This window comes from Bactrocera dorsalis, chromosome 4 (genome assembly GCF_023373825.1).
Source record: "Bactrocera dorsalis isolate Fly_Bdor chromosome 4, ASM2337382v1, whole genome shotgun sequence".
In the NCBI taxonomy this organism is placed as follows: domain Eukaryota; kingdom Metazoa; phylum Arthropoda; class Insecta; order Diptera; family Tephritidae; genus Bactrocera; species Bactrocera dorsalis.
Window position 1 is genome coordinate 7,639,229 of NC_064306.1, and position 27,428 is coordinate 7,666,656.

Below are 27,428 nucleotides of genomic sequence, written 5' to 3' on the forward strand. Positions count from 1 at the left end.
TCACTTGTTTGCATGCGGCATATTTTAACCCGCTTATTTGCCGCGATTATGGTTGAGCGCCTAAAAGTAGATAACATTGCTTTCATAAAGCGTTAATATATGCTATGGAAAGGCTTCCGCACTCTCTTTTGGTTATGATTTTCAATAGTTTTCACTAGTTTTTGTAGATGTGGTAGATTTGCAAAACACAGTGTGTGCTTTTAGGCGCTCAACCGGATGGGACCCTGTATTTTAGCCGCGAGCGTAGCGAATGTAGAGGAAGATGCTTTCAATTCAAAGCACGTGCTCATGCATTGAATTAAATAAGTGAAATTTTAGACACGCTCACACTTGCAAAAAGATAAATATACATACAATATGTATATACATATATATATGTATGTACTTATCTATGGAGTCTATGGATTTAAAACTCTTATTAATTTTGTTCGAACTTTATGGAACTGCAAATATTTTGAAATACGTATACTTTTAACTTGGTTGTAACGTGAAAGGTCCGCTGATTATAACAAATTTATATAAAAAATTAAATTAACTTGAATGATAAGCACCGATAGTGTTGTTGTAATGGTAAACCGATCAATTGGTGAAATAAAATTCATAGTTTCTATTTTATTTATATCTACTTCAAAAATATAGGTATCACGTGACCAAGAAACATGCTAAAAACCGTTCGTTTTCGTTCGGTACACTTCGGCTTTAAGCTAGATCTGAATGTTTTGTTATTTTTTGTTAAAAAAAAACTAAGTTTTTAACCCACACTAGCTGATGTACTGAAAATTAAAACGAAACCCCTTTCGTTTACGTTCGTATATCATCGGTTTTAAGCTAGATGAGAAATTTCTCTTGCGGTTTGCTTCAAAAACGTAGTTTTGAATCCATATTAGCGGGTGTTTATATATAAATATGAACATTTTCCTTCATAAAACTTCAGCTTTAGTCCAGATTCGAATGTTTCGAGAATTTTTCTATTCAAAAATCAGTTGAACTTAATGGTAGATCCAAATAATATGCTATTTTTTGACTCAAAAATGTAGGTTTCAACCCACACTATCGGATATTCCTAGAAAGAGTGTGAAAAACCCGTTCGTTATCGTTCGTAAAACTTCGGCTGTAAGGTATGACCGAATGTTTTGCTAATTTTTGGTTTCAAAATGTAGGTTTCAACCCACACTAGGTGATGCACCAATAAAGAATACGAAAAAACAGTTCGTTTTCGTTCGGTAAGGTTCGGCTTAGTGGCAGTTCCAAATGTTTTGCTATGTTTTTGAGTCAAAAACGTAGTTTTTAATCAACACTTGCTGATTTAGCAAAAACGAATAAGAACACCCTGTTCGCTTTTGATCGTAAAACCTGGGTTTTAAAGTAGATATAAGTGTTTCGTTATTTTTTTTTCGATAAGTTGGTTTTTTAGCCTAGACTAAATGATGTATGAAAAATAAATACGAAAAAATCATTCGTTTTCGTTCGGAAAACTTCGGCTTTAAGCTAGATATAAATGTTTCATTACTTTTGAGTTCCAAAATGTGGTTTTTAGCATAGACTAACTGATGTACGAAAAAAATAGCGAAAAAAATCATTCGTTTTCGTTCGGTAAACTTCGGCTTTAAGATAGATAAGAATGTTTCGTTATTTTTTGGTTCGGAAATGCGGTTTTTAGCCTGGACCAGCTGATGAAACAAAAAAGAGTGCGATAAAAAGCATTCGTTTTCGTTCGTAAAACTTCGGCTTTAAACAAGACATGAATGTTTCATTATTTTTTAGTTCAAAACTGTATTTTTAGCTTATACCGGCTGAGGTACTAATTAAAAGAATGGAATATAAAAAGTTCAATATTTCTGGTATATAAAGTGAGTATAAAAGTTAGGTGAAGAGTAAAGTTAGGTTAGCGAGCGAAAGCCTTTATATAGAGCAGATTTGTATAGTTAATGAAATGTACTGAAAAATTCATTACTCAAAAAAAAAAAACACATATTAGCAAACATCTATCCACTAATCTCTATAATCTAGTACAAAAATACCACTACATACTAATATATGCGCCCAAATGTATGCTTCGTTTTTTTGTTGGCACTTATCTACTTTTTATTGAAATTCGAGATCACTGTGAAGGTGTTGAAATTTCAATAAAGTGTAAGTTATGCCGTAGGTGAGCGGAATAACCATAAGATAAGAATACCGGAAGAAATATTGTATATGCACATACATACCTATGGAAGGGGTCATAAAAATACTTAAAATGACAAACCTGTATGTAAGTATGTACCCCAATTTTACAAGCCTTCATATATGTACGTTAATATGAGAACCCTTTATGAATGCAAGTACTAAATTTGCGTTTTTATAAAGGCTTTCCGTAATTAAGAGCCTATCTGCAGGCGCAATTTATTTTTTTGCAAACACGACCAGCAGAATTTTTCCACAAGTCTAGCATTTGAGTTAATAAATCAATTAAGACAATAATTTATTATTTTTTAAATACTTTAGTTGAGAAGTTCCAAATTTTATAGCCTATTTGTAGGCGCAGCGTGTTTTTAAATTATCATAACAAACATATATTTTCCAAAACTGTTGTATTTTAGTTAATAAACCGATTAAGTCAATAATTTAAGCATTTTGGACCACAATATTATGTTTTCTTTGCGTCATCCCAGATCTATATAGCATACTTTTGGGCATATTTTTAAAAAAATACTATAAATTGCCACGCTACGAACCGTTATTAGTTATTTATTGACTGCTGAACATAATATGCTGTTTTGAAAATTTCCAGAATTTTGTAGCATACCTTTAGGCGGATGTTAATTAATACAAATGTGTAGCAATTTACTGTTAGTAGCTAATAAACATGTTCTTAGTATTTTATTAAATATTTTGCAAACATATGTAGGTTTCTGTAATTACCTCAAAACTTCTCTTAATTTGTAGCATATCTCTAGGCGCAAATTTGAAAATAATTTTATTTGGAGCAGTTTCTAATATTAAATTATAAAGAAAACACTAAAAAAGTAAGGCATATCAGTTTTATAACCGACTAGAGACCACTTTCGGAAAAAGAGAGTGGCCTTACATGGGTTTTAATAACAGTGCCGAACCTTTGCTACGACTAAAAGAGAGTTGGGACTTGATTGTATAATAATAGACTGTAGCAACAGAATATGCCAAGAAGGGCTCTTACCATACCATATAGAGTATTTATTCCTCATATAGAGCCCATTATTGTCTCTAAAAGACAACGAACGGAAGACCTGGTGTTATGGTCTTCAATGATTGATTCTAATTTGAGAGAGGGATTATCGAAAGACAGAAAACATTTTTCACCAACGTCCCAGAAGCTAGCTTTTGAAAATTTTTCATTTTCAATGTTATTATAAAAAACTGTCATGGTTCCTATTCTAAATCTAAATTTCCAAACCAGAGATCTTCAAAATCTCAAAAAAAGCTCATTAAAAGCTTCGGCCGCTGTCAAGCAAAAACCTAATTCGTTAAAGCGCATTATTTGTCTTACTCCTTTCCATCATTATAACCATATATTCATTTTGATATTTCCATCCGTTTAACGGTAAAAAGAAACACCACAATGGGTGGTCCATTTATGCCCTGAGGCAGAGGGTATTGTTTTGTTTGAAAGTTACAAATATGCAAACATTGTTGTTGTAAAATTTGTTGTTACACCAAACTATTAAAGTCGTGTAATACATAAACACACTCATATATTTATATATATGTATGTCCACACACACATACAACTAGGCAAGCTCATACACATGCAAATATGTGAAAGGGTTGCTTGCTTTTGCGCCTATTGTCCTGTCAGCGCGCAAGGCTGTCCTATCCCCACACTTTATTAATACGAGCTGATGCATATGCATATTGTTGTTGTTGTTGTTAGCCCATTATTTTATCTTTGTATATACATATGCATGCCTAGTATTTCTTTTTGTTGCTTTGTAACTACTATTATAGGCCAATGCAAAAGTTTATGTTCGGCCGCTATTGTGGAGGTCCTTATCTAAGTTGTGTGTGTGTGTATGTCTATGTGCGATTATTTGCCCATGCGCATAGTTTGACATTGTTGGAAAACTATAAATTTTAGAGCAGAGCAACAAAAACACATATATTGCTATAAACACGTACAAAGATGAGGCTAAGGGGGAGCGTTTGAGGTATCGTGCCGCCTTTTCAAATATTCCCAAAAGCTATATGTGAGTCGCTGGTAGCTTCACAGAGGATATTTGCCAAATAGCGTAGCTTCTTTAACACTGCATGTCTTATGTATAGTGAAAATGGTTCTTTAAGACGATGAGCTGTAAAATTTGAGCTGGGTTTACTAACTGCCAATCTATGGAGATTACTCTCGCATTCTCCAATTTGTCGTCATAATACATAATGAAAGGTCAAAAGTAAGAACAAGGATCCCTTTGATCTTCCATTTTACGCTCATCTCTATTCATACCTCAGAACCTTTCTGTAACCCCCTAGACTTTGAATTCGGAGTACGTTGGACTTTATGTTCCAATTATCTATGAAAATGGTTTTAGTCCGACTTTACGACACACAGTTTGAGGATATCACATAATTGGATAATACATCTATTATAATATATACATATAGCTCGGTGTTCGAATCGGGTAATTTTTGAATGTATGTATATAACCGCATAGTAGGAAGTGGCCACGACAGCCTTGGGGTGCCAAACACTGCTCTAAATATTTTTAGGTGCACCCCCTCTTGACCTGATTATCATACAACGTGCTGCGGCATTCAGATTAAGAAGGGGCTTGAGTATGTCATTGCTGCGGAATGACTAGCTTTAGGGATCTGAGTGGTATGGGGATTAGCTGGACGGTGTGATCTCCACTATTCGAGGTTTGATCCCATCAATTCCTATGTCTATAATTGCTCAAAGAGAGGGAATTGTTGTCGGATTTAAACACAATTGAGACCTAATGGGTATACATAAAATTCAAATAGGACTCCAATATTATATACACCACAAATCATGCAACAATGTGTGATAATATCCACGAGCTTCGAAGAGGAATCCGTTTAAGTTTATACTCTAAAGCGACTTGATCTCTCTATATAAGTCCGGAACTAGACTTAGGCCTCGTTGGTGTGCGGATTTCGAGATCTGAAATCTTCCGACTGTTTCTAATATCCGCTTTTACGATAGGTCCACCTTAAACTCGCATTTTGGATAAAAATTTTTCTTGTATCTTTAGTCTTTTGCCGATTGCTTGTTATCATTAAGTTTATCTGAGAAGTGGTTAGATGGCGCAATGTGGTCCAAGCATCACAAAGCTCAAATTACTTTACAGCTCAGTTATAGGTATAGTCTTCTTTCACAACAGATTTATCAAAAACAGTTCAAGTTTCTCAGTTTTGGAAATCTCATCAACTTATTGTCTGAACTCTTGTCTCTTAATCTTCTTTCGGATGAGACATTTTTCAGAAACCAGTAGTTTGAGTTCTCAACTACATACTTTTTTCTATTTGAAGTGAGACAAGTTACAGAGTTTCCTCAAACTCAGCAAACTCCCCTTCATGAAGTGTACACTGGCAACTTGTCCTTGTAGTTCAGTGTAAACCTAAGGCGACCTTAGATTTCCCTCCAAAATTCTCCGCCACATATCCACACTTACATATCCATTCCTCAAGTTTTTACTCGTGTGTGGGTGAGTTTAATTTGTCTTGTTCTATCGACGGGCGGTCTTCCCATTATTTACCAACTCCCACTTTCGCAGGCTTTTTGCTTCACTTTACGGTTATTTTTCCACTGTTTTTACTTTTTCTCTTGCTGCCGTTGATTAAATGCGCAACGTCGTGTGTTGACGATTAATTATAATTTTAAATGGCATTAATTTCATATTAAACTTATGACCACAAAGGGGTTGAAAGCGGAGTGAACGGGACAGGGAGAGACAAGAAGAGGAAATAAATTATGAACGATGAAAGAATGCGTGTGAGCAAAAAGTACTGATGGAGTATGGGAAACTGTGTCACAGCTCTGGATAACAGAGCTTGAGCAACTGGTCATCCAGCCTGATGACATGAACTAATCGAAAGACGGGGGGACTCAGCTGGGAACCATTTGTTGGACAAAAACTTTTTAAAAGACCGTAGTTAAGGTTCTGGAACATGAACTAACAAAAAGACGTGGGAGACTCAGCTGGGAACCATTTGTTAGAAAAAAATTGTTTAAAAGACCGTAGTTAAGGCTCTGGATGTGGAATGCAAGGTGTTATTATGTGGCATTCCATACAATTTTCCATATCTTATATGCAGTTTCTATCGGAAACATACCAAGAAGGACCAAACAGAAAGGGCTTTGTTGTGCGAAACGTTGGAATCTCAACTCATTAGAAAGAAAAGTAATACGTAGTCGCCTTTGACTCAAAGCACATTCACCTCCGCTAGGGCACACTCAGCATTGAGGGACTTTTCCTGATATTTGAAATCTTTATTCGGTATTTGCTATAACGACCAAACCAAAAAATCTCCTGCTTTCATCGTACCGCCCAGAAAATAGAATCTAGCGTAAGCTTCGTTGTAAGAATTTTTGAGATATCAGTCTATAAGTTTCCATCTTGATTAGAATCGTTAGATATATGATAGAAAACCATTGGTGAGCTAAGCTGGACTGAGAGGGTACAACCTTGCAAGGTTTAAGGAAATGATTAATGTCGGCCGAAACAAATTTCGACTCCTTTTCGAGTTTTATACAGAAGACTGCAGGCTCAGGAAGCACGCTCGGTTTTGCGATATGGGACATGAAACTCTAGAACACCTGATTCTAGATTGCCCAGCAATTTGCAGAAGTAGGCTCAAGGCCTCGTTTTATCTACGTGGACAGGGATCACATCACCTCAGCCGACTCATGGAATTGTTCAGAATGCTGGATCTTAGCCTTTCTTAACATATCCGATAAATATAAGAGACTTTCGTGATTCCATGACGTTTTCTTCGATAGAAAGCGAATTAGTTCTCGAATAAAATTTTTGCAGAACAAAACCTTAACATGGACTAATACTTAAAAATCACTATATATCCAAATATTATTTTTGACCTTAAAATTAATGTCAATTTGCTACTAAAATTTTCATAATTTCTTTAAATTTAATTTTTCTTCAATTTGCTTTTAAAATTTCTCACAGGGATTCAAAATATTTGATTGTGAACGACATCGCACAACAGCTGACTCTTGACGTAACGACAACTGTGAATTGCTAATCAGTTCAATTGAAGAACAAGCATCATAACAACTTTTCTGCGCATTTTGCGCACGTGTTGAATTTTTATAAATTTTCTTATTAAACGTCGTTATAACAACTTAAAACTAATAAATATAGAATAATGAGTAAGAAAAGCAAAACAAAGTCCGGTGATCTCGGACGCGCGTTGATCAAAAACCGCTTTGGCCACCAATTTCGACGTAAAGTGGACAATGACACCATGGTAAACAAATGAGCTAACAAATTCCATACAATTAACTTATAACTTCATATTATTACTTTATAACAGCTGCACACCACCGAAATTCAGGACGGCTACGACTGGGGTCGTCTGAATTTGGCATCGGTCACTGAGGAGTCGTCCTTTCATGATTTCCTGCGCACCGCTGAGCTGGCGGGCACGGAATTTCAAGCTGAGAAACTCAATATTACATTCATCAATCCCAAATCCGGCGTTGGCTTACTCTCAAAATCACAACAACAGCAAATGCAGCAGAAACACGATGAACACAAGAATATGTTGACAGTACCGCGTCGTCCGAAATGGACGACCGACACAACAGCGGAAGAATTGCAACTTGCTGAAAATCAAAGCTTTTTAGAGTGGCGTCGCTCGTTGGCGTTGCTACAAGAAGATCAGGAAATACTGCTAACACCATACGAGAAGAATTTGGAATTCTGGCGTCAATTGTGGCGTGTTGTTGAACGATCCGATGTTATTGTACAAATTGTGGATGCACGTAATCCGCTACTCTTTCGTAACGTCGATTTAGAGCGTTATGTGAAGGAAGTCAATCCGGCTAAGATGAATATGATATTGGTAAATAAATCAGATATGTTGACACAACAACAACGCCAGCACTGGGCGAGTTACTTTGATGCTGAAGGCATACGCACAGCATTCTTCTCGGCCACACTTGCCGCCGAGGATTTAAAGAAAATCGTTGAGGAAACAAGTGATGCTGAAGACGATAGTGAAAATGCAGGTAAAGATAGCGACAATAGTGAGACAGCAAGCGATGCAGATGGCGAAAACGACAGCGAAACGCCGGCTGACAAACCACGCACAGAATCTACACAATCGGAAATATCGCTGGAAGAAATTAAAATGGCCGCCAGTGAAATCAACAAATCATTAGACAATGTGGAGAATTTGCTAAGTAGAATAGAGCAAAAAATCGATCCAAAACCTGCAACAGCTAAGGAAGTGATCAAAAATAACCCAAAAGTGTTAACGCGTGAAGAACTCATTACTTTGTTTAAGACAATCTACACCGGCAAAGCCTTCACAGAGGGCGTTACGACCATTGGTTTGGTGGGCTATCCGAATGTGGGCAAGAGTAGCACCATAAATGCATTGATGATTGAGAAGAAGGTGTCGGTTTCAGCCACGCCGGGTAAAACAAAGCATTTTCAAACGCTTTACCTGGATAGCGATTTGTTGCTATGTGATTGTCCCGGTTTGGTAATGCCAAGCTTCGTTTTGACCAAGGCTGATATGATATTGAACGGCATACTGCCAATAGATCAGGTGTGTGCGCGCTTTACTTGTTGATCTTGTTAATTTTTTTTTAATTAATTTTTTTTCATAATTATTTCAGATGCGCGATCATGTGCCGCCTGTGAATTTACTTTGCGAGCGTATCCCACGACACGTGCTCGAGGAAAAATACGGTATACTCATAGCTAAGCCGATCGAGGGCGAAGATCAGGAACGACCGCCACACTCAGAGGAGCTGCTGCTCGCTTATGGCTGTAAGTGTACACTTTTGTCATTAACTAACCTTAAATACTAAAATTTTCGGCTATAACCGCGTAAGCGTTGTCTACGCCTATAAAGAAAGACTCAAACAGAACTATTTACCTATTGCCTTCTATTTTGCAGACAATCGCGGCTTTATGACCTCCAACGGCCAACCAGATCAATCGCGTTCTGCGCGTTACATCTGCAAAGACTATGTTAACGGTAAACTGCTTTACTGCGTGGCGCCACCCAATGTGCCGCAAGAGGTATATCATGTCTTCCCACCGCGTACACGCAAAGAAATCGAAGAAGAGAAACTGCCAAGTCAACAACAACGCGCCATGCGTGTAAGTTAAACACAAAAATATAAAAAAATATATATTTTACATACTTTCACTACACAGATCAACAACAAGTCTGCTTCGACGGAAATTGACGATCAATTCTTCGCCGCCAATAACAGCAAAGCTTATGTAAAGGGACGCAGCAATTTTCCGCACGTGCGCGTGGCCAACGACGGCAGCTTAGTGAGTGCGCCGGCCACAGAGAAACCGTGGCGCAACGTCAAGAAGGAGCGGCGTGAGAAGTTACGCAAAAAGTTTTCGCATTTAGATCAGCATTGATTACCGGTTCAGTGCATATACTATATGCAAATATATTTAAATATCTAGTAGCACTAGTAGTGCTGACGTTTCTTCAAATGCATTGCTTCTAGCTGTCGTGTGGCTTTCAACCGCCTGCCATGTATATATATGCAATTTAATTAACATAAAACTGAAATTGAATATTTTTTATACATATGTGTGCATTGTATTTGCATTTGTATACGCAGGCAAATTAGCCACAATAATCATGCATATAGTTAGAACTAAAAGTCAGCACCATTACTAGACTTAATTAGTATGTTGAATATGAATTATTGCAAGTTCATTGGCGCTAGATGACCTTGTTTGTAATATATTGGAAAAACTATGAATAAAGTAACTAATTAACTATAAGAAAGTGAGTGGGCAATTAATTTGTGTCGCTAAATCGTGCCAAGTTTTTATCAATATATTTTTATGCAAGGTAATTTGCACGATTTAATATATTTATATTACCGTTATAAAGTCTAATATATTTTTTAAAAGCGTATATGGAGCTCATAAGTATAATTAGACGACCTATACTTTGTAATAGAATCACCTTGAGCTTGAGCTTGGGAAAAAACAATTACGAAGGGCACGGAAAGCCTTCGTTACAATGTCGGCATAAATTAGAACAAGAAAACATGTTGCACCGAAGTTATAATACCCCTCATAAACGTTGCTGGCATACACCAAGCAGCCGGCTGGCCTTAAGGACTACGCCGCACCAATATAGTCTCCTGGATGCAGTGAAACGCAGACGAGGAAGCTACAAACATATCAGAACACTGCATTTCGGACTAACAGGATGCCTCTCCGTTTCCAAGACAGTCTTGTCTACGTAACCGGAATGGACCCGGAAATTTTATCCGGCCAAGGACTGTCAACTTCGCAGAATTCAGCCGCTACAACAACAACAGGATGCCTTTTCCCACATTCTAGGTAAAATCTTTATTCCGCTGCACTCATCGGAAAGGAATTTGGAGCAGGAAGCAAATTTATTCCAAACCCTAGACAAATTACGAACTGAGAAATCTCTGCCTAAACCAAAATAATTGAGGGGTTTTTCCACACAAATCTCAAAAATTACTCTGGATTAGCATGGATGCAGCGGACTACAACGATTCCCAACATCATAAGTAATGCTAATTTCCATAAATTCTGGGAGTTTCAATGAGATTCTGGGTTTCCTACATAACAAATTGATAACAATATGGCTGAGATTTCGCGATTTTAGTTATAAGATAGAAATGATAGCGACTAAATTTAATAGTGCCGACTTGGTATTATGACTATCCCGAAATTATGGTATTCAGTAGAATTATTGAAAAAATATTACATCCACGAAAAAGAGTTGAAATTCAGAGTATGCAATTTCAAAATCCCGAAATTTCGGGATTCACAAACTTTTGCGGGATTCAAAAATTAATTCGAGTTAAAAAACACGACAGAGCGCTAAAATACGATTTCTTTCAAAAAATTAAAAATTCCAAAATATGCCACTTCAAAATCCCGAAATTTCAGGGTTCAAAATTTTTTTCGGGATTGAAAATTAAACGAAGTGCGTATTTATGATTTCCATTAGAAACTTTAAAAATCCTGCACTTAATAATAGTTTCAATCAAAATACGACAAAAATTTCAGTGTGTGTCTTTTCAAAATTCCGAAGTCAAAAACAAAACAAAGCCCATAATTATGATTTTCACTAAAACATTAATAATCTGAAGTATATAATTTAAAAATCCCGATTTTATTCGATAATTTTCACTAAAAAGTTAAAAAATCCAGATTATGTCAATTCAAAATCCCGAAATTTCGAGATTCGAAAATTATTGCGGTATTAAAAGCTTGACAGTGCGAATGATTACGATTTAAATTAAAATTTCTTAAAAATTCAGAGTCCTTAATTTCAAAATCTCGACATTTCGGGATTCCAAAATTATTACGGTGTTAAAATCTCAACGGAATGCTTATTTTAGATATCCACTAAAATTTTTTAAAAATCCATAGTACTTAATTTAAAATCCCGAAATTCGGGATTCGAAAATTATTGCGGTTTTAGAAAGTCAACAGTGCATAGTTATGATTTCCACTAAAATTTCTTAAAAATTCAGAGTACTTAATTTCAAAATCCCGATATTTCGGGATTCAAAAATTCTTTCGGTTTTAATAAGTCAACAGTGCATAATTTAGATTTCCGCTAAAATTTCTTAAAAATTCAGAGTACTGAATTTCAAAATCCCGAAATTTCGGGACTCAAAAACTCTTTCGGTATTATGATTTCCAATAAAAGGTTTAATAATTAAGTGTATGTTTTTCAAAATCCCGAAATTTACATAGGCATTTATACCAGTACAAGCCAATATAAGGAAAGAACGAACATAATTGTCAACAAAACCAGTCTGTTGCAAGCACACATACATATGTATATACACACATCCATATGTATAAATACATACATACATAAATATATGTATAGAGATACAGATATGCATCCCACAAGAGGTTATTGAATGCACCACGACCGGTTTAACCGAAATAGTAATAATAGATCTCAATAAAATGTAAACAGACGCAATGTGTATGTGTGTATGTGTATGTAAATACAAATATTAACTTTTATAGTAGCCAGATTTGCATACATATATATATTGTATTTGCTGATCAAATACATACATATATTTGCAAAAAGAAAAAACTATTATCACTGATAAGCGGGATGAACTATGGAGCGCTCATAGTCAAAGCACCTATTAGACTTATATATGTACATATGTATACATATGTGTATATAAGTGTGCAATCCATTGTCTATTCAAGTGTCTTTCGTCGCGGCTATGCAGCGCTTTGTTGATGCTCGCCTATTTAGTTTTGATTAAGCCTTCGGGATGAGTGCAACCAAGAACGGAATTGGAATTGAAATCAACGCGCAACGCACTGCAACAAGCGCAACCACAACAACCGCAGTCACGCCCACCAAGCGCCTGCCCGGCGATTACGGCGAATTGGACGTAGAACAGCGCGGTCCTATTTGCGTCATCACGTTCAAGCGCAGTGCAGTGCGTAACGCGCTCACGCGTCGCGGCTACTACGAATTGATACGCGCGCTGGCCGATGCCACGTTCAGTGAAACGATTACCACTGTCGTTTTAACGGGCGCTGCCGGCAATTTTTCAGCTGGCAATGACCTTACACAACTGCGCCAGTACGCCGATCCACAAGCCTTCTTGCGCTGCTCCGAGTACGTACTGAGCTTGCTGATTAAAGCGTTCATCTACTGTCCGAAAGTGTTGGTGGCGCTCGTCGATGGCGCATGCATTGGCATTGGTTTTGTAATCGCAGCGCTTTGTGATGTCGTCTACTGCACGGAACGCGCCTACTTTCAGGCACCTTTCACGCAGTACGGCATCTGTCCGGAGGGTTGCCTTACGTACTTGTTGCCGCAATTGTTGGGGCGCGTTAAGGCCGCGGAGCTATTGCTGTTTGGTACGCGTTTGAGCGCGGACGAGGCGTTGTGTTATAATTTTGTAGCGCGCATAATACAGGCAACGGATATAGAGCAGCAATTTTGGCCGCAGTTGGAGCAGTATGCACGCTTGCCGTTGGAGTCGCTGCGCGCCACAAAGCGTCTGCTAAGTGAAGCGGAGCGTACGCAATTGTTGAACGCGTTAAAGGCAGAATGTGGTGAATTGAAGAGCTTGCGTTTGGGCGCGACATATCAACGTGCGATTGAGGCATTCGTAAACCGCAAGGGGCGAGAGGGAGGCGTGTTGAGTAAGAATAAATTGTAAAGAAATATTTAAACGAAAAAGTGTGCATTTTATTTGTGGAATAAGTGTGGATTTAGGTGAAATTTTGGTACCAAAGGTCTCGCTATCTTGACTGAAACTGAGCTCCGTTAAAGTTAGGTCTACTAGCCGCTGTTGGGAGAAGGATGTGTCTAATGGGTGGCTCGACGACGACACTTGAGGTCTCTAGTGTAATTTTTTCCTCGATTTGTATCTCAACGCCTCTCTAGTGCCATCGGAATCTTTCTTTCCATCCGCTTCTACAAAACCTTTCAATATTCCATCTACCAAGTGAACCGCGGTCATCCGTTCCTACAAAACCTTTCTAAATTTCAATTACCAAGTGAGCTATTCTAACGCAAACGGACCTTTAAATCTTTTTCCTTCGTACTCTCTATCATGCAACAGGCAGTAATTAAATTTAAGGACCGGCAACATACATAAGCTCTGTAAGACTTTTGTCGTACAAACCGTTTCAAACAGAAATACTGACTTTTCAATCGACGTAACATAATTTAAAAGGTTTGTATCATCTGTCCCCGAAGCCATAGCTTAAATATTTTTCCAACCATCGAACTGAGTATGGAAAAAGTTTCCTATTACTGCGAAGCTCCGAAGATTAGATTTGGAAACACGACGTAACACTTGGGAAGGTTTGGATCATCTGTCTCCATAGCCATAGTTTAAATATTTCTCCAACCATCGAACTGAGTATGGAAAAAAAGTTGCGTTTTTCAGCGAGGCTCCAAGGATTATCTTTGGAAAGTAGACTTTTATTTCAGATGCTTCATAGTTTCAGATTTGCGATCTTATTTGGTACCCCGAACAGAGACAAACTTCTACGACGCTTACTTTTTTATGTTCTTGAAGTATTTGGAGTCATCAAAAGATGAGGATCTCTCTTCTTAACTTCTTCTATAACTACAAATTCATTAAGCCAGATATTTCAAGCATAATTTATTTTGCCTTACTCGAGGAGGAGGTCTGAGTTATGAATATTATCCTCTAGCTATCATACGATTCCAGCACTTACAGTTTAAGGACCAAATATATGTATAGCGAAGAAAAATTCCCACCCGGAAATACATATATTCCTTCTTCAAAAAGCTAAACACTAAAATCAGGACGGTAAAACTTAGTCCGTAAGACGAATGATTGTCCGAAACTTGATTACCCTTCAAATAAGCAAGTAAATTATTCCTCTGCGTCCCCAAATGCTGTCAGTGTCAATTAAGTCGGTTCTAAAATATTCCATGATTTTTATACAGTGCGAAGAGAATATAGCTCAGCTCTTCCAGGAAAACCTCTAAAGGAGTTGATAAAGTCAAGAGAATCTATATCTATAGGATTTGCTTAAGACAAATCTTCGGCAGAAATTCACTCAAAAACGCAATCGAGTGTTCTGAGGGAACTTGTAGGCGGGTCTCTTCAAATCAAAATAACTTCGAATTATAGTTTCTAGGAAATAAAAATTATTCGTCTCAATTCCTAGTGGTCCCTAGTTGCAGATTGTCGAATAATATGATCATTGGGAATTGTGGAGAGAATATTTTCTGAGCATATTATTCGACAATCTGCAACTAGGGACCACTAGAAACTCAGCTTTTAATAAGCGAGGAGGTCTGAGTTATGAATATTTTCTTAGAAATTCCTTACCTCTTCAGTATTTACAGATTTAAGATCAAGTACATAGTGAAAAAGGTTGCGACCTTAGAAGAGACGATCTCAGTGAACGTTGAGTGCATGAGATCGTTTGAAAGTTATATAGAACGGAGTAGTCCGTTCGAAAGACTTTTCAAGGCAATAAATGGTGTAGAGGAATAAGAGTTTGGAGTAAGGATTATTTTGGAAGGTATGACGAGTTGGTAAATAGAAATTGTGTTTAGCTGCTGAGAATGCTCTGAGAAACCCCGGAAGTGCCAGATAAAGTTCTTCTTCCAAATTTGAGAAGCATAAATATTTGGCATCGCTGACATTGTGAGATTTGGCATCGCTGACATTGTGAGAAAACTTGGTCACAGACGGAGTAATTATGAACTATATGTGCAAGTTTTTTCCAATTTTTCGTGGCTTTTCGGTTACTTTTAAGGTCTTAAAAGCTCAGTTGAATTTTTCGAGGGAATGTTGCCAGAATCTTGAAGAAAAAGACTGCGTGGTAATAATTATTTTAAAGTCGTGAAGTCCAGCGATATAAACATATTAAATAATCTACATACTATAAGTCAGTTTAACCAGATACTAAATCACTTAAAGCTCGAAAGCAGAATTTGCGGAATACAAGAGTATATAGCGATGAAATGAAGCTTAATATTGAAGAACAAAAGAAATTGAAGAACATATAATTTAAAAAAAAAGTTAAGCTGATTTCTCTGCAACTCTGTGCCAGCTTATCAACATTAGTAAAGAACAGGCAGCTGAGAGCATTTAAGTCACGAAGGTTAAGTTAGTGAGCGATTGCATATTATTAATTGAAAAAATGTCGAGATAAAATCAAAATTTGCAAAATAATGATTTTTTCTTATATTTATAAAAATCATATATCGATACATTTTATGTATAGTATGTACAAATGTAAGTATATATTGACATAACAAGTAGCTTTTGAACTTACCTGGCATGCATTGAGCACTCAAGCAGCTTGCAGTCAGTTCAATGGCTCGTTATCAACTGCAACAAAAAGAAAAAAAACAATAAACGGTTTATTTAGAGATTATAACATTTTTTTTTAACTACAGCCGGTTTATATATTTAAAAAATATTTTATAAAACGCGCAAGATATATGTTTTTTATAATTAAAGCGCAGACGTCTGAATGTGAGCCTTTATTAAAGCATCTGAAAGCATGTGAGTTGGCTAAAAAGGGGGACGAAGGCGAGCGAGTTAACTCCGATAAATAATTTTTGTTCAATTATTGTTTTTGTTTTGCGAAAAAACAAGTGATTTTTGTTTCAGAAAGTGAAAACAACTTTGTAAACAGAACAACGCTACCGTACTAAAAAATAATTAAATAATATAAAAACTAAAATTTCATAACACCGATAAAAACCCTTAAAGGAAACAAATTGATACTATTTTAAGACAAGAAAAAAGTAAAGTTCGGCTATACCCAAGCTACTCTTCTGAAATAAAAGGTTTCCTTAGAAGAACTTGATTTTGAACGCTCACTTTGTATGCTAGACCTCCTCTAAGTTCAGGTTATGGAAAGCTAAAAACTTAGTTCTCGATTTCCCCTAAAAACGCTAGATGTCGCAGTGTACCAGTGAACTGTAGAGTCGGTCTCCAGTGGAAAACATAAGTACCCCTGAAATAAAAAGTCGATCTATAGAGCCGGTATCTATGTAGACAGCTAAACAGCAATCAAGACAGTAATCTCGTATCGCATACCGGGCAGAAGTGTCTGGGGATTCAGGGCAGGCGTGTAAAGTATTGCAAGAAGCGCACAACTTCACTTCTACTGAGATTCAGGTCACAAAGGCATCGAGGTCAATGAAATTGTGGATGAAATTGCCAAGCATAGTGTACAGCTAACACCCGAAAACGTGATCAACATTGAGAAACCCATGCATTGTCTATTTGGCGATCTGGTTAGAAAAGCATGGTAAAAAAATCAAAACCAATGGATCGAGCTAACTGGGCGTAAAACTGCAAAAGTCATGTGTAAAACGGTAGATCGGAAGTATACAAAATTCCTATTGGCACTCGATAGAAGAGACTGTGGGAGCATGATCGGAATACTAACTGGTCACTATCTGGTGGCGACACACGCCCGCAGATTGGGACTGACAGATCGAGAAGACTGCAGGAAATGTCTAGAACAAGGCTCCAGGAAAACAATGGAGACTACGCTGTAAGCATCTGAGGTCCTCACAGTATGGTACACAGGAGGAGGTATCGATGGTGGGGTCACAAAGGCTGTTGAAATTCACGTCAAGCGCAGGCATACTTAAGAATGACTACTCCTCATGGAGTATATAGCAATGTCGGCTCAGGATTTTAGGCCATTGGAGTCAGAATCGGAGTCATTACGGACAGGGTTCATACTACCAAGTAAAGGAAACCATGAGAAATTAAACCGACTGATCAAAGGGTTATATAGGAACAGTATCGGGCGTCTTCCGTAATAATACATACACAGAAGGTAGTTTCAAAATAAATGAGTTCATTAGAGTATTCCCTAACCAGCAAGTCCATAAACCTTCTTGCGGATAGCCAAGCGGCAATTACGACTATCCGTAGCGTCAATAGTTACTAAGTTTCACTGTTTTAGGCTTTCCGGGGAGGCAATAAATAGATTCTCAGTAGGTAATACGATTAATATCAACTGGATTCCTTATTATATATGAACAGAAGGAAACGAAACGGAAGACAAGTTGACTCACTCGGGGCTGCTGAAAACCCCTAATTCCCCTAAGTTGGCCAAGCCCATTTAGATCCTTCAAAAGTTGTATGAAGAAATGAACCCAACAGGTTTTGGAACACAACCCTTGCAGGGCATACCACAAAGTTACTTTGAAGTAGTGTTGATGGTGGACAGTATAGAAAGCATCTACAATACTTTTAGGAAAAATGAACTTGGTAATAAAGTAGAGACCATCACAAGGCACCTACGCTTGAGAATTCACCTCGGATGAAACAGGATATATTCTACAGCTCCCAATGTTCCAACTTAAAAGACATTGAGCAGCAAAAAGTTCTCTGAGCGCCATTCAATTGGGAGAGGAAATAATTATTTTACATAGCTCAAAGCAGTATCCCCTGAGTAACCAATAAAAACCCGTTAGAAGGCAAGCTAAATTGAGAAGGTGAATCATCCCTCATTAGAGGTTTGGGACCCGCGACGTAAACAAACACCCGCAATGAAAAGCACAAAGTATGATGACATACAATAGTCCAGTCTATATAGTATACATAGTATGACGAATCTATCCTAGACAATATGTCTGGTCGAATCTATCGATAATATACATATTCGTCCATAGTTTAGAAAAAATAAAGAGGTGTGATTTAGTATGGATTTTCAACAGACTTGTGTATCGGTACAAAAATATATAAAGTCTTGTAATCCATCAACCGTTCGTGAATTTATATGAAATTTCCTTTCCTCAACGCATGCCCCTTTCTCAAGTCTTAAATCTTAAACTCATTTGCTTCTTGCCTAAAGTCTCGCATTCTTAACCTCCTCTTTCTTAACAGTCGCTTTGAAATACTTTTCATTTCGTACGCCTTGCCGCATACGCTTCCGGCCAAGTTCAAGAACCCAAAATCAAAACCTGCTCCAGTTTAGCGTAAATTATGGCTTGTGCGCACAATATGCGATAATGGCGCATGAATAACATTACAAGTGAATGCATTTCGACTTGTTTTCTTTTCATGTACGCTTTCGTCTTTTTTGTTTTTTTTTTCGCTTAATTCCCAAGCGCTACCCACCTGTCCGAAACTCACGAAAGGCGCCGCCGCAGCGCGCGCTGTTTACACAATCGCTGTGTGGCGAGCAGCGCTTAAAGCTCAGCGTAAACAAAACCAACGGCAGCTGAAAAAGTGATTTAAAGTGGCGCAAACGCGAGCGGCTACTTTAGTATTGCAGTGTTAAGCGCGCGTTGTGCAACGGTACTTTCGCACGAATTATTTTCACGCGTCTAAAAAACAAAAAAATAAAATAATATAATGGAACGCTGGGTGGACAAGGTCGCTGTAGTCACAGGCGCGAGCTCAGGCATCGGTTGGGCCATCGTGCAGGATCTACTCAAATCGGGTATGATCGTGATTGGTTTGGCGCGCCGCCTACAGCAAATGGAGGAACTCAAGGAGGGGCTAGATGCCAGCATACGCGAGCGCTTCTATCCGCGCTCCTGCGATATGACGGTGTTGCCGTCGGTGAAGAGCAACTTCCACTGGGTCGAACAGCGTTTCCACCGCTTGCATGTGCTCGTCAACAATGCGGGCATGGTGGAGATGACCAAAGTGCTGGAGGAGGGCAACGAGGCTATACTGCAGCGTGTGATTGATGTGAATGTCATGGGCACGGTGAATTGCACCAAGCAGGCGTATAGACTGATGCAGGCCACCATGGCGCAGGGTGAGGCGTGTCATATAATAACGGTGAATAGCCTGTTGGGGCATACGGTGCCGCTGCATATACCCGAATGTGGGCTGAACTTGTATCCGGTGGCGAAGCATGCGCTGTGCACGCTCGACGAGGTTTTGCGACGTGAACTCTTTCCGCACAAGCTGATGCGTTTGTCGGTGAGCAGTTTCTACTTTTCAATTCTTTTAATCATGGTTTTTTTATATATGGTAAATGACAACTCCACCTTCTTGTGTTTTGCAGACCATTAGTCCCGGCCTGACGCGCACTGACTTTGGCGGCGCGCCTACTGAGGATGAGAAGAAGAAATGGGAGGAGATGATAGAACCAGATGAAATTTTATTGCCGGAGGATGTGGCGCGCGGTGTGAATTTTATACTCGCCTCGCCGCCTCATGTGACTATAGCTAATCTGTTGATGGTGCCGGCGCGCGAGAAATATTGAGCGTCAACATGATTGAGGCAGTGACATTTGAATTTTGAAAATCGTAGTCTGAATATTTTGTAGTTTAAATAATTAATGAATAAAATTTATAAAGCAAATATTTTATTGAGAATATAAAAGGAAATTTTTTTTTTTGGAAAAAAACTAAAATCGTGAAGGAAGTTAGAGTTGTGATAAAAAATTAAAAAAAAAACAGAAAAAACTAAAAAAAAAATAATAAAAAATAATAAAATAACATTAATAAAAAATACTTATGACAAACATAACAAAAATTTAAGAATAAATTTATAGAAAATATTCGGAAAAAAAAATTAAAAATATTCTGGAAAAACCGCTATAAAAAAAATATATAAATATATGAAAAAAATTAAAAAACAAAAAAAATTAACTAAAATTATTTATTATAAATCTAACAAAAATTTTAGAAAAAATATATTGAAAATATTCGGAAAAAAACATAAAAAAAGTATTCAGAAAAAAATAAAAAAAGTAAAAATATAGAAAATCTACAAAAAATTAAAAAAAAAATAAATAAAAATTAAAAAAAAATAAATAAAAAATAAAAAAAAATAAATAACAATTAAAAAAAAAATAAAAATAAAAAATCCGCATATTAAAATAAAGACAAAACTAGAAAAAAAAATTAATTAAAAAAATTTTCAAATATTTTGTACAAATATAACGAAAAATATGAGGAAATGTAGAATAGAAAAAAAAAATCAGTATAAAAAATAAAACAAATATACAGAAAAAAATGTATAAAAACAATACAAACTTAAAAAAAGCGAAGCAAAAAATATACATTTTTAAATAAATCTAAAAAAATATATTAAAACAACATATAAAAACTATGCAATTAATAAGATAAAATAAAAAAATATTTTTTTTAAATATTTCCAAAAAAATTTAATAAGTAGAACAAAATTAATAAAAAAAAGACCTAATACAAATATTAAAAAAATATTTAGAAAAAAAAACAAAAAAAAGTTGAAAACAAATATAATGAAAATTATAAATAAATAAAATAAAATTACAAAAAAAAATAATAATAAAATAATATATAATATTAGGTAAGGTTAAGAAGTCGATCGTAACAGTGATCTCACTTGGACCCACACGACCCTTGAAAAACGACAAACCGCTTTGAGCCTATCACAAATTTGCTGAGACGGCCAAAGTCAGCTTCGGCTATGTCCCTAATTCACCGAAGGTAAGACTGTCGAAATATTCTATGCTCAGTTTTGCAAATGTTGGACAATAGAGGAGAAGGTGCCAAGATCTTGCCACCTGCATAAAACTTTGACAATTAGCGTCCGTCAATATTTTTAACAATGTCCAGTGGGAAGACCTAGTATTGCCGTAAAAAGAATATTACTAAGGGCAAGTAATTACGAAAATCGCCTGTGTTCTACTCTAAGCCACAAGGATCTTGCAGTCGCACAGAATTAGATTAACAAACAGCGCCTGCTAAGTGCACGCCAAGTCCAGTGATTCAGTGCTAGAATGTAGGAGGTCAACGAGGATCCCACTCGGTTACATTTCAATATGAGCGGGGAAAGATTAGTCCCTTTGGCTAGCTCATCGGATTTAATTGCCAGCTGATGGTTATATTTCTAGTGAGGACAGACACTCCTGGACTACCCTTGAACGCACAGTTAGCTAGCTCAGTGCTAATATTGCTGCTCTGCTGTTGGAGTGAATGTCCACTTCCCTGAAACAGGCTACGCTTCGTAACAGTACGTCTAACGCCTTATTAATAACAGTCACTTCTGCCTGAAAAACGCTACAGTAGTCCGATAACCTAAAGCTAAGATTTACGGAGAACTCCTTACAGAAAATTCATCCTCAGTTGTGAAAAATCGCACTGTGTCTCTTCTCCAGCGACTTGTCCCCTTTCAAATGGTTCTCGTCTGTATGTGAGCAAAGAAAAGGCAGTCAAGTTCTTGGTACTTAGATCACAAACCACTAAGGCAGTATAAATCAGATTCGCTAAGGATATGAGGCACATCCTCAGATAGTGTGAAAATGAATTAAATCGGTTGATAGCCACGGCCACTATACTTATAACGATTTTTTCCTGATAATAGTGTGCCTTTGAGTAAAAAAAAATGATAAAATCGGGTCTATACTACCCCTAACTCCCTTATATATAATATAAAGATTTTCAAAGTTCCTCATTTGCCAACATTTGTAAGCATTTCCCCGGCCTTAACCTTTTCAAATTGCGAGCGTATAAAATTCTCAATTACACCCGAACTTGACCCTTCCTTACTCGTTTTATGTAACTGTTTGTGCTAACTTTTTGATACGATTGCCTAATGGCATAGTACTTCATCGAGCTAATAAATTCATATTACAGATAATTATCTTAGATATTATGAATATATTACAGTTAATTATCATAAATACATATATTGCGAATATCTTACAAATAACGAAGGGCTATACTTTCTCATATAATGCTAAGCATGGGAATTGCACGACTGTAAATTACCGGTTCAGTAGTTTAGGAGTTTGTCGCGGACAGATAATTTTTATGATGAATGAATGTGAAAAATAAGATAAATGAAATAATTCAAATGTAATAAATTTTAGATTAAATATAATAAAAAATAATTCAATTAATTTTATTGACAAATTTATTTTTAATTAAAAGCATAAAGTAATTCAGTATAAACTTTATTTTCAAATTTATGAGCTACTAAAAAATAAGCATTTAAAAAATATTACGCAAACAAACAAAAACTAAATATTATTAAAAAAAAAACCTAAAATTAAATTATTAAATTATCAAATTCCTACTACAGGATTTAAAATTAATAATTTTGCGAAAGAAAGTGATGATAATTGAAAAATAATAAATAATAAAAGTTAAATCAAACATTAGAAAAGAATAAAGAAAAATATGTAAAAAAATAAAATATTAAAAAAAAATTCCAAAAACAATATAAACAAAATTTTCTGAGAAAATAAAAAAAAAAGAAAAAACATTCAGAAAAATATATAAAATATAGGAACTGTAAATAAACTACATCAAAAAAATATAAACAAATAATCAAAAAATATAAAAAAATTGCTGAAGAGTGGAAAATATACAAAACGAAAAAAAATATTCTAAAAATATTGAAAAAATATTTATATATACATATATACATATTTATATATCTATTCGTTAATTTATGGAATTAAAATATTATTTAATTTTTTTTTTATTTACCCAATATGCGGAAATTTATTTTTAAACTTTTTTTATTATTTTAAAATTATTTTTTACTCTATCTTTATTTACCCAAAATTAGAAAATTATTAAAATACGGTTCATTTATTATGCACGCGACTGTGCAAACTGATAATGCATTTCTATTTATCAGTAATGAAATGCATACATACCTGTTCTCTAGTACTCTGCTAAGAAACTCTATAATATAGCATTGAATGTAAAAACTCCATGGTAATGTTAATGTGAATGTTAGTAACAGCAAGTAATGTGACTGCGCAACTGATATTCATACATACATATGTACAAGCATAGTATAAAAGTGTAACAACTTGCCACTATAAGGCACATTTCTGCATATATATACCATAAAATAATTTTTTTATTATTTCATAAGCACTTACCGCACTTTATTTCACTTCGTTTTGCATTTTCTGCAATAAATTGACACTTCCCTGCCCTAAACTCTTTTCCTACCGCTAACGCTCTATTTACATTAACATAACACAATTAACATTAACATAACATAACTAACATTAACATAACATTTTATGCACAACCACTAGCAGAGCTCTGCTTGCGCCGACGCTAAACGCTCTGCTTTTGCACTCACTAATTTTCACTTTCACTTTTACTACACAAATAACAACGCCCGATTACTTTTTTATTTTAAAACTATTAAATTGACGAAGCTCAACCGAATTCTACTAAAAACTCCTTAATTGCAGCTTTAGTTCCTAAATTAATTTCATTTTTCAACGAGCTGCTGCAAATGCCACTTACACGAACGCGGTAGAAGGAAACGAATGTTCGAAATGGCGGCGGAAATTAAAAACAACAAATTGACAATTCAATATTGACATTCACAACATGATCATAAACGTGACCAACAGATGGCGCACATATTACTCTTTGAAATTATCTAATGCACAGCTGTTATTATATTTGTTTATGAAAAGTTGAATAATATTTCGCTGACAAAAGTGATTTTTAATTAACGAACAACAATTTTTAGCATCCGCGTACTTGGAACAGAGAACATCAAACAATAAAATAGTAGTAATATAATCTAACAAAAAAAAAAAAAATAAAAAAAGAAAAAATAAATTAAAAATGAAAAAAATTTAAAAATAAAAATAAATTAAAAATAAAAAAATTAGAAAATAAAATAAAATAAATTAATCAATAGAAAAAAAATTAAATTAATTTATAAAAAAAATATAAATAGAGCTACAAATATTTGCAATAAAATCAATTATTGAGAAAAAAATAAAATGAAATGTAAAATATAAATTCTATATGCAAATGTGATATTGAAAAAAACGTAAGACTGAAAAGTTTAAAATCGAAAGTTATCCAAATTATAAAATGTTAAATTTTTTTTAATAAAATAAACATCTTTAATTTTTTTCACTTTTATTCAAATTGGCAATAGCTACATATCACTTAACGGTTTGCTGAAAGCAACAATAGCAAGGTTTATAAACTCGAAAGAAAACACAAAATTTCATAGGCGCCTATTACAAAACAATTTTTCATAAAAATCGTTTCGAATAAGTAAAACAAAAACAAAAAACTAGCCGTGTATTCACATTGACTACTCTTTTTAAGATAAACACTATAATTAAGTACGCATGTATAGGTATGCTGTATCATTTGAAAGGCTTCTCAGTCATAAGCAAACCACGCTCCCACAGCGCCGTCACCATTTGCACCTTGCGCTCATCATCTTCCAGCGGCAGCTGCGACACGCCCACATACTGCGGGTATGAGCGTATAAGCACCTCCACGCTGGCCGCCTCCTCCGGCTCGATTTCAATGAAATTCGGCTCATACTCGCAATACTCCTTGGAGTTATCCACATAGTAGTAGATGCGCACTTTATCCTCCTCCTGTACCAGCCGCATGATGTTGGCGCGCAGCAGACGCACATTGGTGCGCTCATCGATTTCATAGTCACACATGCATTCGCCTTGCTCATTGGTGGTGCTGCGCGAACCGAAAATGGTGCGTGCGCGCTCGCCCGGCAACACATGCGGTGGCAGCGCTTCATGCTGATACTTCTTAGCCAGCTGATCCACAGCGGCGTCCATCATCTCGCCCAACTGCGCGCTATGCAAACACTGACCCATCAGCTTCGTTACTTTGCGCAGCAGATCGGCGCGCTCTTTGGTGTCATTGTCGCTGTAGGCAATACCAGCATGCTGGAAGGTGTGTAGCGGCAGACCGCGACGCATATCGAGATTGCTTTCGATGGCGCGCTGCAGCACCAAAGGTATCATGCGTTCAAAGAGATCGGCGTACGATTGCTTCTGGTACACGCTCAAAGTGATGTGCAGCGAGTGGTAGCCAGGTTCGGTGGTGGCCTGATGTATGGTGCCGCGTGGGAAGTAAAGCAAATCGCCAGGTTCAAGCACCTAAAAGTATATAATTTTAGTAAAACACACCCCAAAAATTAAATCTATATGCAAACAAATACCTCATCGAATATGGGTTGACCAATTTCTTGTTGCGTGAAATTTTTCGATGAGAAACGTGGCAGCTGTTCTGCCTGTGTGCGTGGCTTGTAGAGACGCCAGCGTTTGCGACCCTCAATTTGCAGCACAAAAGCCTCTATATCGTCGTAATGCGGTGCGAAACCTTGACTGTTGGGTGGCGTGAGGTAGGCATTGGCACCCACCAGACAGTGGAAGTACTCCTGCAAGGTTGTGTTTAGCTTAAAAAGCTCAGGTAAGAAGGTGTGCGGATTGAGTAGGCGCACACTGCAGCCTTGCCCATAGTGATCCCATACGACGGGCGGCATGGCGCGTCCAACGGGATTGAGCGTCTCACGTACACCTTTAGTGAAATGCAAAAACGGTTGCAATTAATTACAAGTACATATTTTTGTATGTAACTCACCATTTTTATAAGAAGTGATATCGATATTTTTTGTAAACTCCACGTGATTATTGATTAACATTTGATCAATAGCCTCGAACGACATTAGTTTCGTGTAGTAATTAGAGCCCTTGCGTTTGACTAAGCAAGCGCCAGCTTCCCAATACTTGCTGAAGAATTCTTTAAGGTTTAGTGGACTAAGCAGCCAGCCGAATACCTTCTCACCCTCTTGTATGCTATTCATTTTGACGATGTTGTTTGGAGGAGATAGGGGTTCCATTTTTATAGCTTTTGCATCTACGGTCTTTACAGCAACTTTGGCGCTTGTGGAGGCTTCACTTTCGGCTACTGAATGCCTACGCTTCTCTGTTGCCTTCGAAGCTTTGTCAGCTGTTGTTGTTATAGCAGTTGGCATTGATTTACGTTTATCCACGAGTTTTTCAGCTTGACGCGATTTCTTTGGTTCAGTAGCAGTTGGAGCGGCTGCCGCACTACCTTTACGCTTTTGTGGCACGTTGTTTTTAGTAGATGTGGCAATAGGCTGTTTCTCAACATCACTTTCACTAGAGCAATCATCAGCGCTGACACCAGTTTCCTCTTCTTCGCATTCCTCTTCTTCCTCGTCGCTATAACTGTTTATGGTGTACTCATCGGAGAATTCATCCGAACCGCTGCTGTAATCTTCCTCGCTACCAGTTTCAGAATCATATTCTTCCTCACCCGCCGCTTCATCGTCCCTCTCCAACTGCTTTACCAGATAGTCCTCTAAATCTTGCTTCTTTTTTTGCTGTGCTTTCGTTAGCTTCTTTGGTTTGGACGGTGAATCTCCTAGCAATTGTTCCACCAAGTTGTCAATTTCATTTTCATTAATGCCGTTGGACTCTACTTTACCGTTGGTGGCTGCAGGCTGCACTTTTTGTTTCTGTTTTGTAGGCGGCTCAGTTTTGGCGTTTGCTTTCTTATTGGTTGCTTTGTTTTTCGAAGGCTCAACTTTTGGTGCAGCTTTGTTGTTAACAACTTCCTTAGCCTTTGCTGGAGCTACCACTTTTTCTTTAGCCGCAATATTCGGGTTTGCGGTGTTTTGACTTTTTGTTGTTTTCTCCGATTTATTCTTTTGCAAGGACTTATTTTTTGCCTCATTCTTTTTGTTCGCACCGGTTTTTTTGCTGGCACCAGTGGCTTGCTTGTTTTTACCTTTCTTGGACGTATTACCATTCTTTGAAAGTGTAGAACGATAAGCCGCAAATGCAGAAATCGGTTCCGACATTTTAGAAACACTATTCACTTGCAATAAACTTCAAATATTAAATAGTTTTACTAAAAATAACAGCGTGCAATTTTGTTCGCTATTAGAATATGCATTAGCAAATTGTTGCACGTGTGTGTACAGTACGCATGGAAAGCAGACC

General features: G+C 36.7%; 4 protein-coding genes across 4 annotated transcripts; 3 read left to right on the top strand and 1 right to left on the bottom strand.

The window, feature by feature from the left end:
• The first annotated feature begins 7,245 nt into the window (after nucleotides 1-7,245).
• Nucleotides 7,246-9,981, top strand: LOC105232173 (large subunit GTPase 1 homolog). Its single transcript, XM_011213799.4, has 5 exons — nucleotides 7,246-7,458; nucleotides 7,525-8,766; nucleotides 8,837-8,990; nucleotides 9,121-9,326; nucleotides 9,384-9,981. The coding sequence occupies exons 1-5, from the start codon at nucleotides 7,357-7,359 to the stop codon at nucleotides 9,600-9,602; spliced, it is 1,923 nt and encodes a 640-aa protein (XP_011212101.3). The 5' UTR covers nucleotides 7,246-7,356; the 3' UTR covers nucleotides 9,603-9,981.
• Nucleotides 9,982-12,435: 2,454 nt separating this feature from the next.
• LOC125778491 (enoyl-CoA delta isomerase 2-like) lies at nucleotides 12,436-13,416 on the top strand. Its single transcript, XM_049456664.1, has one exon. The coding sequence runs from the start codon at nucleotides 12,494-12,496 to the stop codon at nucleotides 13,394-13,396; it is 903 nt and encodes a 300-aa protein (XP_049312621.1). The 5' UTR covers nucleotides 12,436-12,493; the 3' UTR covers nucleotides 13,397-13,416.
• Nucleotides 13,417-18,972: 5,556 nt separating this feature from the next.
• On the top strand, nucleotides 18,973-20,039 carry LOC105232242 (farnesol dehydrogenase). The gene is made up of 2 exons (XM_029552799.2): nucleotides 18,973-19,636; nucleotides 19,722-20,039. The coding sequence occupies exons 1-2, from the start codon at nucleotides 19,058-19,060 to the stop codon at nucleotides 19,920-19,922; spliced, it is 780 nt and encodes a 259-aa protein (XP_029408659.1). The 5' UTR covers nucleotides 18,973-19,057; the 3' UTR covers nucleotides 19,923-20,039.
• A 4,499-nt stretch (nucleotides 20,040-24,538) lies between these two features.
• On the bottom strand, nucleotides 24,539-27,418 carry LOC105232174 (bifunctional lysine-specific demethylase and histidyl-hydroxylase NO66). Its single transcript, XM_011213801.4, has 3 exons — nucleotides 26,041-27,418; nucleotides 25,619-25,977; nucleotides 24,539-25,556 (listed from the first exon to the last, which is right to left on the bottom strand). The coding sequence occupies exons 1-3, from the start codon at nucleotides 27,284-27,286 to the stop codon at nucleotides 24,792-24,794; spliced, it is 2,370 nt and encodes a 789-aa protein (XP_011212103.2). The 5' UTR covers nucleotides 27,287-27,418; the 3' UTR covers nucleotides 24,539-24,791.
• Between the last annotated feature and the right edge of the window lie 10 nt (nucleotides 27,419-27,428).

Bases quoted from the DNA above. Each gene is read 5' to 3' on its own strand.
- LOC105232173 (XM_011213799.4), top strand. From the start codon at position 7,357: ATGAGTAAGAAAAGCAAAACAAAGTCCGGTGATCTCGGACGCGCGTTG. The intron at 7,459-7,524 runs GTAAACAAATGA...ACTTTATAACAG, and splicing joins AAGTGGACAATGACACCATG to CTGCACACCACCGAAATTCA. The intron at 9,327-9,383 runs GTAAGTTAAACA...TTCACTACACAG, and splicing joins AACAACAACGCGCCATGCGT to ATCAACAACAAGTCTGCTTC.
- LOC125778491 (XM_049456664.1), top strand. From the start codon at position 12,494: ATGAGTGCAACCAAGAACGGAATTGGAATTGAAATCAACGCGCAACGC.
- LOC105232242 (XM_029552799.2), top strand. From the start codon at position 19,058: ATGGAACGCTGGGTGGACAAGGTCGCTGTAGTCACAGGCGCGAGCTCA. The intron at 19,637-19,721 runs GTGAGCAGTTTC...TGTGTTTTGCAG, and splicing joins ACAAGCTGATGCGTTTGTCG to ACCATTAGTCCCGGCCTGAC.
- LOC105232174 (XM_011213801.4), bottom strand. From the start codon at position 27,286: ATGTCGGAACCGATTTCTGCATTTGCGGCTTATCGTTCTACACTTTCA. The intron at 25,978-26,040 runs GTGAGTTACATA...ATTTCACTAAAG, and splicing joins TATCACTTCTTATAAAAATG to GTGTACGTGAGACGCTCAAT. The intron at 25,557-25,618 runs GTATTTGTTTGC...ATATACTTTTAG, and splicing joins GTCAACCCATATTCGATGAG to GTGCTTGAACCTGGCGATTT.